The sequence below is a fragment of the Podarcis gaigeae genome (assembly GCF_964106915.1).
Source record: "Podarcis gaigeae genome assembly, chromosome: 13".
Lineage (NCBI taxonomy): Eukaryota > Metazoa > Chordata > Lepidosauria > Squamata > Lacertidae > Podarcis > Podarcis gaigeae.
Genome location: NC_139689.1, coordinates 5,987,901 through 6,000,832, shown reverse-complemented (window position 1 = coordinate 6,000,832; position 12,932 = coordinate 5,987,901). Strand labels below are relative to the sequence as shown.

Genomic DNA, 12,932 nt, shown 5'->3' with positions numbered 1-12,932 from the left:
AAGAAGGCCCTCTGTCCCCTACCTAGAACAAGGCTGCGGGAACATGTAGCCTTCCAGTTGTTGTTGGACCAAAATGTATCTGTCCAAGCTAGCATGGTCAATGGTCAGGGGATGATTGGGGGGGCTGTACTTGGATATGTCAGAAGATTTAAATGAGAATGGAAAAGGCCCAATTGCCTTCTAAACCCGGCCCGTGGATGGTCTGGGAATCTGCGTGTTTTTACATGAACAGAATGTGTGCTTTTATTTAAAATGCATCTCTGTTTATTTGTGGGGCATAGGAATTCGTTTGTATTTTTTCCTTCAAAATATAGTCCGGCCCCCCAACAAGGTCTGAGGGACAGTGGACCGGCCCCCTGCTGAAAAAGTTTGCTGACCCCTGCTCTTGAGGAAAGTGCTGCAGAAGTTGAGCCAAGCCGTATGCTGGACTAGGCAGGGGAAGGCAGAACACTGCCCTCTTCCCTGACCCCTTCCACCCCATCTCCCTGGTCGTAAATCCCCATCTGAATATTTTAATCTCCCCGATGGCTCATTCTTCTTCAGAATCTCTGTATCCTTCTGCTCTCTTCTTGCCCTGAAGGGGAATGTTGTTGTAGAGACCTTCCTCCTGGTCTTCAGCCGGTTTCGCTCCGCTCTCCATCCATGATTGCGATATTGGGGGCTGCGGCAGAGCAGGGGGCGGCAAGGCAGTAAAAGGCGTCTGAGTCCTGAAAAGGAGAAGGAAATTGAGGGACATGTTCAATGAATGATGATCCACCCAAGGCTGTTGGCAGCAAATTGAAGGTTTGCATCATCCAGTTTTCACAGCAGCCAGCTGGACACTCCTGGGTAACTCACAAACAGGCCACCATCCTCTTTTGTTTATCTCCAGTGCACAGCAATTCAGAGGTAGACTGCTTCTGCACAATGAAGATCTACTTAGCTGTCATGACTAAAATGTTTTGGCAGAATATGCTTCACGAATGTACCTCTTTTCAAAAGGCATCTAAACCACATCCTGTAGCAGCCAATTCCATAGCTCAGTTTCTATTTCTTTAAATAGAAATTGGGGGGGGGGCAGTTATTGTATTGTCAAAGGTTTCATGGAGGAAGTCGTGATGGTTTCAGTATGAAAGACAGAAAGAATCTCCCAATCCCAGCCATGAATGGAGGGGGAAATAACCTCGCTAAACTATTTTATTTTATTTTTAAATGTTTCCACAGTTTCCGTCCCAGTTTCTTACACAGAGAAAATGCACAGCAGCTCACAGCAAAGGTGAATGGCCAAGTAACTCAATGAATCCCCCTTTTGTGAGAAGTCCAAACTGCCATCAAGGCATCTGTCTGAGGACAGAACCATGTAGCAGGAGCTGCCTGCCCTCCTGGGTCCAGAATAGACATTAGAATAATAGCATCATAGAGCTGGAAGGGACCCCGAGGGTCATCTAGACCAACCTCCGGCAATGCAGGAATCCTGCTCTGCTCCCTTCGCCCCTTCTGCCCCCACTTTCCCTGCCCCTTTGCTCTGTAGCTGTCCCAGCCACATCACCCCTTAAAGACATCTTCCCTTCTCTCCAACATGTCAATCATTTCCCCCTCCTGATTCAGGTAGGTAGCGGTGTTGGTCTGACGCAGTAGAAATATATTTTTTAAAATTGTCCAGTAGCACCTTGGAGACCAACTGAGTTTGTTCTTGGTATGAGCTTTCATTTGCATGCACACTTCTTCAGATACACTGAAACAGAAGTCACCAGACCCTTATATATAGTGAGAAAGGGAGGGGTATTACTCAGAAGGGTGGTGGGAATGGGTGATTGGCTGATAGGTGTCGACTGTTTACCACTATCAGCCAATCATCCATTCCCACCACCCTTCTGAGTAATACCCCTCCCCACCCTCTCACTATATATAAAGGTCTGGTGACTTCTGGTTCAGTGTACCTGAAGAAGTGTGCATGCACATGGAAGCTCATACCAAGAACAAACTTAGTTGGTCTCCAAGGTGCTACTGGACAATTTTTTAATTTTTTAAATGTATTTCTCCCTCCTTATCTGCCATCCCAAAGCCTGTCCTTCTTCCTGGATAGCTCAGTTGGCTAGAGCGTGGTGCTGATGATGCCAAGGTTGCAGGTTTGATCCCCCTAAGGGGCAGCTGCATTTCCCTTCATTGCAGGAGGGTTGGACTAGAAGATCCACTGGGTCCCTTCCAATTCTACAATTCTATGATTCTTCCTGTGGGGTCTCTTTGCTCCTTTTTCTGCCTGGGACACACCCCTCTGCCTGTTCCTCCAGTCGCCTTTCATCCTTTTATCTCCCAGCCAACAGGACGTTGTCCCTCTCTTGACTGATATTTCCAGGTTGCCAGGCTCTGGGTTCAAGTTTTCCTCCCCTCTGGAAACTCCTTGCAGGTTTGTGGGAGCTCTTCGCCTCTAACCATGTTCAAAACTTTAAGAACTGAACTGCTGCCTGAGGTGGCTCTTTCGCTCCTCCCTTCCTCCTTGTGTGCCACGACCATTGTTATATTGGTCGGCCAGTCTAGGAACACTTTTTGGAAGAAATGCTTTAAATAAATAAGAAATTATGAAGACACACATCACATCAGTGTTATACCAGCATTAGTTGCCATTACCTCTGAGGCTTCCTAGTGGCGCTGAACATTTCAAGGTACTCGGAATTTGCTTCTTCCCTGTTTTCCTGTTCGGATTTCAACGCTTCCAAAGTGGAAATGGAGAGAGAAAAGAGAAGAAATATGGTGAGACAGGGCTGGTCCTGAAAATAAACCTCTTATGGCTGGGAGTTCCACAGGACAGACACAGGCAAGGCTCCCTCCCACACCCTAACCACATACAATTTGAAGGAAGACAAAATAAATGCTTGCTTTTAACCAACACTGCTTCCATGACCACCACTCTCGTGACGTAGAGAAGAGCACCATCCCCTAATAGGAAATGACAGGAGAGGGCCACAGTTCCCAGCATCACCTACCTCTATTCCTTCTCGTGCAGTAAAAAGCAAGAGGGACCATCAGGATCGCCAGTGGAACTGCCAAACATGCATATAGCAGGGGTGGAGAAGAGGAATTTGGTGCCCAAACTGCAGAAAGGAAAGAAGGAGATTCAGCTGTTGGTATGAATAATTGGGGGGGGGAGGGAGGGACTCCATTGTAGCCATTGCTGTTGAAGACACAATAACAGTAATTCACTGAAGTTAAAAACACAGTGGTCATACAAGCTAATATCACCATCTGTTTATAATGCCTGTTTTAATATAAAATAGGATTTGTTTTGCAAATTAAAGTGCATGTGAAGACAGGCTCCAAATAGGGGGTCCGACAGTCAAGAAGGCGGTTTCTGCATATTATTATTATTATTATTAGTAGTAGTAGTAGTAGTAGTAGTAGTAGTAGTAGTAGTAGTAGTATTGAAATTATATGCCACCCTATACCCAGAGGTCTCAGGGTGGTTCACAGAAAAGATCACAACATACATAATCAGAATAAACACCCCACCCCCCAGAAAAGAGCTACATCTTAAAGGGTATGGGATGTCAAACAGATCAACCAAAGGTCTGGTTAAAAAGGAACGTTTTTGCCTGGTGCCAAAAGGTGTATAATGAAGGCACCAGGCGAACTTACCTGGGGAGAGCATTCCACAGATGGGAACCACTGCACACGCTGTAGAGAGAAGTGAGGGGCAGGTGGGGCTTGGGAAGGGGACTCTGACCCTCAACCTCTGCTGCCTTGCGGGATATCTTGGGGAGAAGAAAAGGCTCAAGAGGAAACTCTAAAAAGTCCCTAAGGCGGTTGGACGGGGCCTTGTACTCCTTCTGGCAACTCCTGCAGCCAAGGTGGTGCCAAACGTATTGCTTTCCTTTCCTTTGGACCCCATCAGCTGTGGGAATGTTCAGGGTGGCAGGAGAGGATATATTGTTTATTAATATCCTTCTTAACTTATGCTAGCAAGTTCCTTTACTTAGCAGAGTTGCATTCCCCCTTTTTACATGTACAGCAGATAGGTGGTTGCAGGCTCGTGCGAGCCTCTCGCTATTATACAATTCGTTCTGTCTTCGGATTGAATTGTACGTTCCTGGTAAGTTCCCTTGAATCCCTCTTAAAAGAATAAAGACGCCACAATCTTATTCAAAGTCAATAAAAGAAGTTTACTTACATCAGTTCACAGTTGGATTCCTGAAGGCAGACTTAGTTACAAATATGTACATGTGGAATCTACCCCATAAGGAGGAATAATCCCAGTGCTTCTGCTAGCAGAGCAGTCTTAGCTACAAGCTGGTCAAAAGAGGAAGGAAGTCAAAAAAGGGAAAGGTTGCTGCGTGACTTGTCCTTTTGTTACCTGGACAGGTTAGGTCACACCCACCTTCTATCACATGTGAAGGGAAGGATGCTCCAGCCAGGAGGACCAGGAAGTTTCGACTGGCTGGAGCAAACATCCCCTCGCATGTCTTCTCTAGCATTTCAATGAATGTTGTACTTGACTGCCTTTCATGGATTACACCCCACAAAGCCTATGGGGGGCTTTGAACTCAAACATCAAAGGGGGGAGGGTCCCAACGCTAAAGCAGACCCTAACCCCCAACTATTGCCACCAGTTGGAAGCTACTCACCTGTGAGGTACACCTTCTGACTCCACGGAGAGACGATCCACCCCCTGCTCGTTTTTTCCTCATACCTGCAGGCAAATTCCCCGGTGTGGTTGAGCTTAGCCTTCAGGATGTTGACAGACACACCTGCGGAGGCACCCCCATGTTCTCTGGAGAACCGCAGGGACCCACCGCTGTCGGAGATCATCTCAACACCATCCCTGAAGAAATGGAATCTTTTCTCCACGCTGCCTCCTTTGGCCGAGCAAGTGAGGAGCAAGGGGTCTCCTTCGTTCACCACTCTGGACGAAGGGTCCGTTTTCAGTACTGGAGGAGGAAGAGGATCTGGAGGAGCCAGTCACAAAGGAGAAGGGGTTAGGAGGGACCGCAAGATTAGGAAAAGCTGTGGCTCAGTGGCAGAGCGTCTATCTGCTTGTCCTAGATTCAATCCCTTGCATTTTCAGGTAGGGCTGGGAATTCCTCTCAGCCAGCAGCATGTGGGAGGAGTTCCCATATGGGACCAACTCAAGCCCTCTTCTGTAACTCTAAGCTAAAGCCTGCCTTCAGGGATCCAACTGTGAACTGAATGTGAGTAAACTTCTCATTGCTTTAAAAAGGAGACCGTTGTGTCTTTATTCTTTTAGGAGGGAATCCAAGGGGTCTTACCAGGAATAATAGAACTTAAGAGATTCTAACAAATCTGCAAGTCGCTTCCTGCTGTGTAAAGAGGGGGGTGTACTCTGCCAAATGAATAAACTAACCAGCATGAGTTAGGAAGGATAATATTTAATCAAAAAAATCCTCTCCTGCTACCCACAACCTTCCCACGTGATTCAGCATAAGGGAACTTCCTGACTTCCTGAATCAAAATGATTGAGGCTGAGGTCCACATAGATGGACTGGGGCAGTCCAGTATTTTGCCCAAGCTGAGGGACAGAGTTTGTGGGTTTGGGGCCAGTATGAATCATTATTGCTTGGAATGATGGGGACTGAAGTGGAGGAGATGGGGAACATGGAAGTACTGACACAAAAGTTTCCAGGAAGATGTAGACAAGCCTCACCCCTCCGCTGATGCAACGGAAAAGTCTTATAGTAGGAAGCCTGAGAACATCACACTTGGGGAGTAGGAAATGAGAAGGGACCTCTTTCACTGTTGTGTCCTTAAAGGTAAAGGGACCCCTGACCATTAGGTCCAGTTGTGTCCGACTCTGGGGTTGCGGCGTTCATCTCACTTTACTGGGTGAGGGAGGTGGTGTACAGCTTCCGGGTCATGTGGCCAGCAGGACTAAGCCGCTTCTGGCGAACCAGAGCAGCGCATGGAAACACTGTTTACCTTCCTGCCAGAGTGGTACCTATTTATCTACTTGTACTTTGACATGCTTTCGAACTGCTAGGTTGGCAGGAGCAGGGACCGAGCAGCGGGAGCTCACCCCGTCGTGGGGATTCAAACCGCCGACCTTCTGATCGGCAAGTCCTAGGCTCTTTCTCAACCTGTGGGTCCCCAGATGTTGTTGGACTACAACTCCCATCATTCCTAGCCAGCATGACCAGTGGTCAGGGATGATGGGAGTTGTAGTCCAACCACATCTGGGGACCCACAGGTTGAGACCCGCTGTTCTAAAACATCTCCCTGAATTCCTACTCATGAGTAATTTTTAAACTTCCCTTCCTCTCCCTTTGTTATTTCTCTCACACCCCTGGTGGCAGGGACATATTTTATTTTGGACATACCAATGTTAAATATTTTATGTTAGCCGCCCTGAGCCTGGCTTTGGCCATGAAGGGCAGGATATAAATAAAAGTTGTATTATTATTATTATTATTATTACATATACTGATGGTGTTGCGGAAACAAAACACTGAAGAAAAGAGGGGTGTGGAAAGGTTACTCATATGAAAAGATCGAATGGAAAAGCCTGCTTCTCAGCATGTACTGTATTTTTCGCTCTATAAGACGCACCAGACCACAAGACGCGCCTAGTTTTTGGAGGAGGAAAACAAGAAAAAAAACATATTCTGAATCTCAGAAGCCAGAACAGCAAGAGGGATCGCTGCGCAGTGAAAGCAGCAATCCCTCTTGCTGTTCTGGCTTCTGGGATAGCTGCGCAGCCTGCATTCGCTCCATAAGACGCGCACACATTTCCCCTTACTTTTCAGGAGGGAAAAAGTGAGTCTTATAGAGCAAAAAATATGGTACTTGGATTCTGCTAAGCACATTTTCTCGCCCAAAGTCTGCCTGGGCTCCTGCTTGCCCTTTGCAAGAGACATACCCCGGAAAAGGAGGCCTCACCCATCACTGCAATATGGATGGAGTTGCTTCCCTGCGATTGCTCTCTCGATTGTATAGCATTGTAGGTACAGGAATACTCGCCGCTGTCCTGGGGAGACAGGCGCAGGGCATGTGTGAATGCCCCCCCAGTGGGCGGAGGCTTCTGGAAATACAGTATCCATTGGTGACTGAAAAAGGTGACTCCGGATATGTTACGATGGTCAGGAGCGGAGCATGTGAAGTTTATCATTTCGCCAGTTCTGTAGATATCTTGTGTGGGGGACACAGAGAATCTGGGGGGAGGAGGGTAGCCTGAGAACAAAGGGGAGGAACACAGAGAAAGTTGGAGGAATGGATCAGGAAATACACATAGGAAATTGTCAGGTCTAAGGATAGACGGATCTGTCAGATTCGGTTTTACTGTGTTTCTCATTATTCCAGTTCTCTACATTTCTACAGGAATTCACAGTGCGGTTTTTAAGAAACTTCATGAAAATGGAAAACGAGCAAGGTCCCAACCAAAGAAAAATGGCAACTTAGGTTGACAGAATACAGTGGTCCCTTGGTTCTCAAACACCTTGGTACTTAAACAACTTGGAACCCAAACACTGTAAATCTGGAAGTAAGTGTTCCAGTTTGCGAACTTTTCACGGAAGCCAAACATGCTCCGTTTTGAGTGTTACACTGAGGTCTGTCTGTTTTTGCTATTCTTTTGCCTTTTTGTTTTTGTGGCACTTTTTGTTTTGTTTTTGTGACTGTGTGGAACCCAGTTCGGCTACCCATTGATTGATTGTGTGACTGCAGTACATTGTTTATTGCTTTCATTTTATGGATCAGTGGTCTCATTAGATATGAAATTCATGTTAAATTCTGTCTTAGGGGTTGTTTTTTAAAGTCTGGAATGGATTAATCCATTTCGCAATACGCAAAGTGCACCTTGGTTTTGGAACGCTTTGGTTTTGGAACAGACTTCTGGAATGGATTAAGTTTGAGAACCAAGGTACCACTGTAAGCACAACTTGCAGACTTCACATATAGAATAAGAGAACAAGAAGAACATACGCTTAAAGAAGACTGGAAAACGTTTATTGAATATATGGGAAATAACTGTGTACACCTGAAAACATTGGCAGCATTAAGATAAATTCAACAGTGTAAATAAGTTTTGATGGATGCAATAATGGAAGACTGAATGGCATAGTTTTGTAAAATATGCAGGGATTTGTGATATGTAAAATGAACCATGGTAAGAGAAGAAGTGAAGTCGTTGATATCTTAAGGATGTAAAATGAGTACAGTGGTACCTCAGGTTACATACGCTTCAGGTTACATATGCTTCAGGTTACAGACTCCACTAACCCAAAAATAGTACCTCGGGTTAAGAACTTTGCTTCAGGATGAGAACAGAAATTGTGCTCCGGCGGCAGGAGGCCCCATTAGCTAAAGTGGTGCTTCAGGTTAAGAACAGTTTCAGGTTAAGAACAGACTTCTGGAACAAATCTTAACCTGAGGTACCACTGTACTTTAAATTGTAAAACAGAAAATTTAATAAAATTATATAAATATATAGAAAATTCATCAGCATCTTCATGCAATTTTCTCCCCAAAAAACACATTTTTGTATGCCGTTTGGACTAAAATACCAATTTTGGAAAACAATTTATTCTAACGTTAGGCACTTTTGTATCATAAGGTCACAGCCCGCCCAATCTGCAATCACCCAGCCAGCGATCAAACGCTAGCCCATACTGTGAACAGCACAAACACTCTTACTTGCAGCCAGGTATTCCAAAGGTCAAACAAACTGTTGCAGCACAAAGCACACACACCTGCCAGCTGGGAGGGCAGACCAGGCAAGGCCCAGGATGGTGCCAAGACAGCCCCTCCCTGTTTCTCTGTGGGTCTGAATTAGGGAACTTCTCGTTAAAATCCAAGCGAAATGGAGTTTCTCCCTGGTTAGGCCACTGGTCCACCTTGATCAGAGTTGTCTTCATGAACTGGGTGCGACTCTCTAAGATTTCAGGCAGGGGCCTTCTCCATCCCTACCTAAAGGTGCCACTGTACCCATGAGTCAAAATGTTCCCATAAGACAGTCCGTGGGTTGAGGCTTACAGTCGAATAGAAAAGGGAACACAAGGACGCCGACTTTACTAGCTGAACTATTCATAGAATCATAGAATAGAATCATAGAATCCTAGAGTTGGAAGAGACCACCAGGGCCATCGAGTCCAACCCCCTGCCAAGCAGGAAACCCCATCAGAGCACTCCTGACATATGGTTGTCAAGCCTCTGCCTAAAGACCTCCAAAGAAGGAGACTCCACCACACTCCTTGGCAGCAAATTCCACTGTCAAACAGCTCTCACTGTCAGGAAGTTCTTCCTAATGTTTAGGTGGAATCTATTAAGAGACTCCATCGCTCAGGAGCCACACCAGCCACACTCTTCAAACCAGACCAACACTATTGTGGTGTGTGTGGTTTCTGCAATCACTCAAAACGTAGCCTCGACTTACCGCCGTGCTTCTGTTCTTTCTATTGTTAGAAGAATTCGAAGATCTCAGATATAAAATAAATGTTCACAAATGTACAAGGCAAACACATATAAACCATGTGTCTGAAATAGTATCAGAGAGCAATCCTGAAGCCATTTTGACTTTCCCAATGACCTCAGATATTCCTCTGCAGTAAGGGAGGCAAATGGGGAAAGCCTTCCAATTCTCTTTTCGCTTACAAATCCTGTCTTAAAAGGCTCATAGGGTGAGTCTGTGACCTGGATTCAGGAATTAAAGTATTAAACATCACAAAAGAATGGCCAGGCTGCCCAGGTAATGCAATCAGTGACCATTATCAGGATTTCTGCTGTAGACAGCCTCCTTCTGCGATGTATGCATGGTATTTTGGGAGTGGTCTCTGGCTACAGGGTGGGCAGTTTCAAAAGTCTATATAAGGGCTTGCATACCATTGTTCTGGGTCCCTTCTGCATGTGGTGAGTGGGGACACTATTGCAACAGTTTTAATAAAGATCAGTCTTACTAGCCGCTTTGTTTCTCAATATACTCTGGTTGGCCTCTGTAATTTTCTCCTACCAATAGGGAGCCCATGTAAGGACTCTATACGGGCTCTTGCATACCCCATAAGGGAAAAGGAACAGGGTTTTTTTTCTTATAACACTATCTTTGAACAATGCCTAGAGAGAACTAGACAGGGGTTATGTGTCCCTGTTGGTTCTGCTGGATTTCTTGGGGGCTTTTGATACCATCAACCATGGTATCCTCCTGGGCTGCCTTGCTGGGGTGGGACTGGAGGCCCTGTTTTACAGCTGCTCTGTTCCTTCCTTCCTTCATGTCCTCCATGCTATTTAACATTTACATGAAACTGCTGGAAGAGGTTGTCCAGAATTTGAGGGTTCGGTGTCACCAGTATGCTGATGACACCCGGTATATATATTATGAAAACAGCATACAAAAATGCATTATATCGGAGAAGATTCATCTGCAGAAATGTGTATGTTAGGCAAAATTGTATAAGAATGGGTATATCACGAGAAATCCACACTTTAAAGCTGATGAATTTTCACGAGGACTTAAAAACATCAGAAGCCGGATGTGAAAACATGGGGAATTTGAGATTGGTAAAATGAAAAAAACAGCTGAAAATGGCAGATTGCCCGTCTCTCATACAACTTTAGGAGACATTTGGAAATGAAATTAGATGTTTATGCTAATTATTTACTCTAATCGTTAAAAAAGACTAACCCAACCTTGGGCAATTGGGTTTATCCACCACCATATATAATTTCTGTAATGGGCCAGTTTTATCGAGTTTATGCATCAAAACAAAATTCCACTACCAGCTTTTCAAATAAAGGCCTCTTTGTATGAAAAAGACTTTTCCATTCACCTCCCCAACCCATTTTTCAGTTTTACTTCATTCCCACCCACACCCTCGTTTCCGCCTCCCAGATTCTGGGTTTAAATGTTCTTTTTGGTGTGGCAAGTTGAAAATTGTTATTTTGCAAGCAATTCTGGATTTAGTTATTTCACATTCAATTTCTGGATTATTCTTCCCCTTCTATTTATAGACTTCTTACACAAGGATTTAAGAGTATGAGTGGGTGCAATTAGTGCATTACTTGCTGTCAGGGGTTCGGCAGTCCTGACACTTGCCTTAATTATACAGCAATAGAAATGAGCTTTTTAATCAGCCATTGGAATGGGAAAAAAATCAGAGATAACACCCCCCATCTACCCCATGATTCATTCCATCCTATTTAAACTCATTCCACCATTCTCCAAGTTGACATTGCTAAGTACAGGATCTGTTTCGTTATTTTATTTTTCCTTTTCTTTACACACAAGGCGAGTACCTTATCAAATTAAGATAGAGTGTACAAGTTTTTAAATCTCAATTCAGCTGTCTCAAAGAACTTGTAATCTCTATTATATTTGCAGAAAAGCAATGGGGAAATGCAAATATGAAACTCCACCTTCTGACACCTTTTTCATACAGCATAAAGAATGCTGGTTCTGATTTATGGTATAATAATTTATGGTATAATGATAACCATAAATTATATGCCAGTAACTTTTTTCTTTTGAATTCTGGTGCTGGAGGAGACTCTTGAGAGTCCCATGGACTGCAAGAAGATCAAACCTCTCCATTCTGAAGGAAATCAGCACTGAGTGCTCACTGGAAGGACAGATCCTGAAGCTGAGGCTCCAAGACTTTGGCCACCTCATGAGAAGAGAAGACTCCCTGGAAAAGACCGTGATGTTGGGAAAGATGGAGGGCCCAAGGAGAAGGGGACGACAGAGGACGAGATGGTGGGACAGTGTTTTCGAAGGGACCAGCATGAGTTTGACCAAACTGCGGGAGGCAGTGGAAGACAGGAGTGCCTGGCGTGCTCTGGTCTACGGGGTCACAAAGAGTCGGACACGACTAAACAACTAAACAACAACAACAACTTCTTTTAGTTTGCTCTGTGTTAATTTGAGTTAATGGGTTGTCTCCAATCTTAGTCACACGTGGAGAAGACCCACTGAAGGCAGTGGCCTGCAGCCTTGAATTTGCTGCCGCTATCGAGAGCCCCACCTTATTCCTGCAAAGTTCCTTTCTCTGCTTTTAGCAACTGATGAACAGGCAGAAATCCAAAAGGGGAAGATAGGCTATTCAACATGCTCTGGAAAGCTCCACCTGTTGATTTCTACCTGTTTCAGAGCTGCTAAATGATCAAGAGTCGTCTCAAATTGCTTAAAGCGTGATTCCTAACTGTACCACCTATCCAAGGCGGGCTGAAATTGTCAAAGCAGGAACCAGAAGTCAACTTTACCTGCAGAGGCCGATCCCCAGAGGTGGGTCAGGAGAGAGACTGGCAGGAAAGAAGAGAAGAGAAAAGACATGAGGAACTGGGGAGGGGAGATATTGACAGGTGGGGAGTTTTCTATCTGAGAGAGAGAAGGGAGGTCTCAAACCTGTCACCAATGTCACAGATGCCATGCTTGCTCAGTGTTTCTTGAAAGCTGGTTCCTCAGCTCATCGCTGTCTTCTGCCCAAAAAGAGGTTGCAAACTAGACATACCTGATTCTATTATTTCCCAACCCAAAAGACCAAGCCAGGAAATGTATGGGCAGGTATACACCCACACGGCACTACCGGCCCCTGCCCACAAGTCAGCTCGGGGGCCTTGGAGACAGCCTAGATGTTGTTTAACACTGTCAACAGCAGCTAACCACATCCAAGCCTCTTGTGGCTTCACCTCCCTCACCCACAGAAGCTTCTTCAGAATTGACAGCAGCGTGGGCCTGGAAGTAAGGAAGAAACTGCATGCAGCTGACTTGAAAAATTGAAAACCAACTTTTCACCACGCATCATGCCGAGACATTGTGTGGGGGGTGAGGGTGGGTGTCTTGTACTAGGCCTTGTTAACAGAGATACAGAAAAAATAGGGGTGGTTTGCTTTTGCTGCCCAGCTACCCCAAGGAACTGAGCCCCCTAAGTCCCTGATCGGTCAGAGATGAATGGATGGAGGTAGGAGGCAGTGAAAGCAAGGTAGGTCTTTATTTTTCTGTTGCAACAGAGTTCCCTCCCCTC

At 45.3% G+C, this 12,932-nt stretch overlaps 1 protein-coding gene across 4 annotated transcripts; it reads right to left on the bottom strand.

The window, feature by feature from the left end:
* Positions 1 to 230: 230 nt before the first annotated feature.
* LOC310828917 (uncharacterized protein) lies at positions 231 to 12,413 on the bottom strand (the record flags this gene model as incomplete). 4 transcript variants are annotated; one of them, XM_083706983.1, is made up of 7 exons in its annotated part: positions 231 to 707; positions 2,608 to 2,689; positions 2,964 to 3,071; positions 4,599 to 4,919; positions 6,865 to 7,155; positions 12,172 to 12,210; positions 12,314 to 12,413. In XM_083706983.1, 7 exons carry the CDS (start codon positions 12,336 to 12,338, stop codon positions 530 to 532), a joined length of 1,044 nt encoding a protein of 347 aa, XP_083563109.1. In that variant the 3' UTR covers positions 231 to 529. The 4 variants fall into 4 exon arrangements, with proteins under 4 accessions (XP_083563109.1, XP_083563110.1, XP_083563108.1 ...); XM_083706984.1 differs by lacking the exon at positions 12,172 to 12,210 and having other exon boundaries at positions 12,314 to 12,383; XM_083706982.1 differs by lacking the exon at positions 12,314 to 12,413 and having other exon boundaries at positions 12,172 to 12,241.
* Between the last annotated feature and the right edge of the window lie 519 nt (positions 12,414 to 12,932).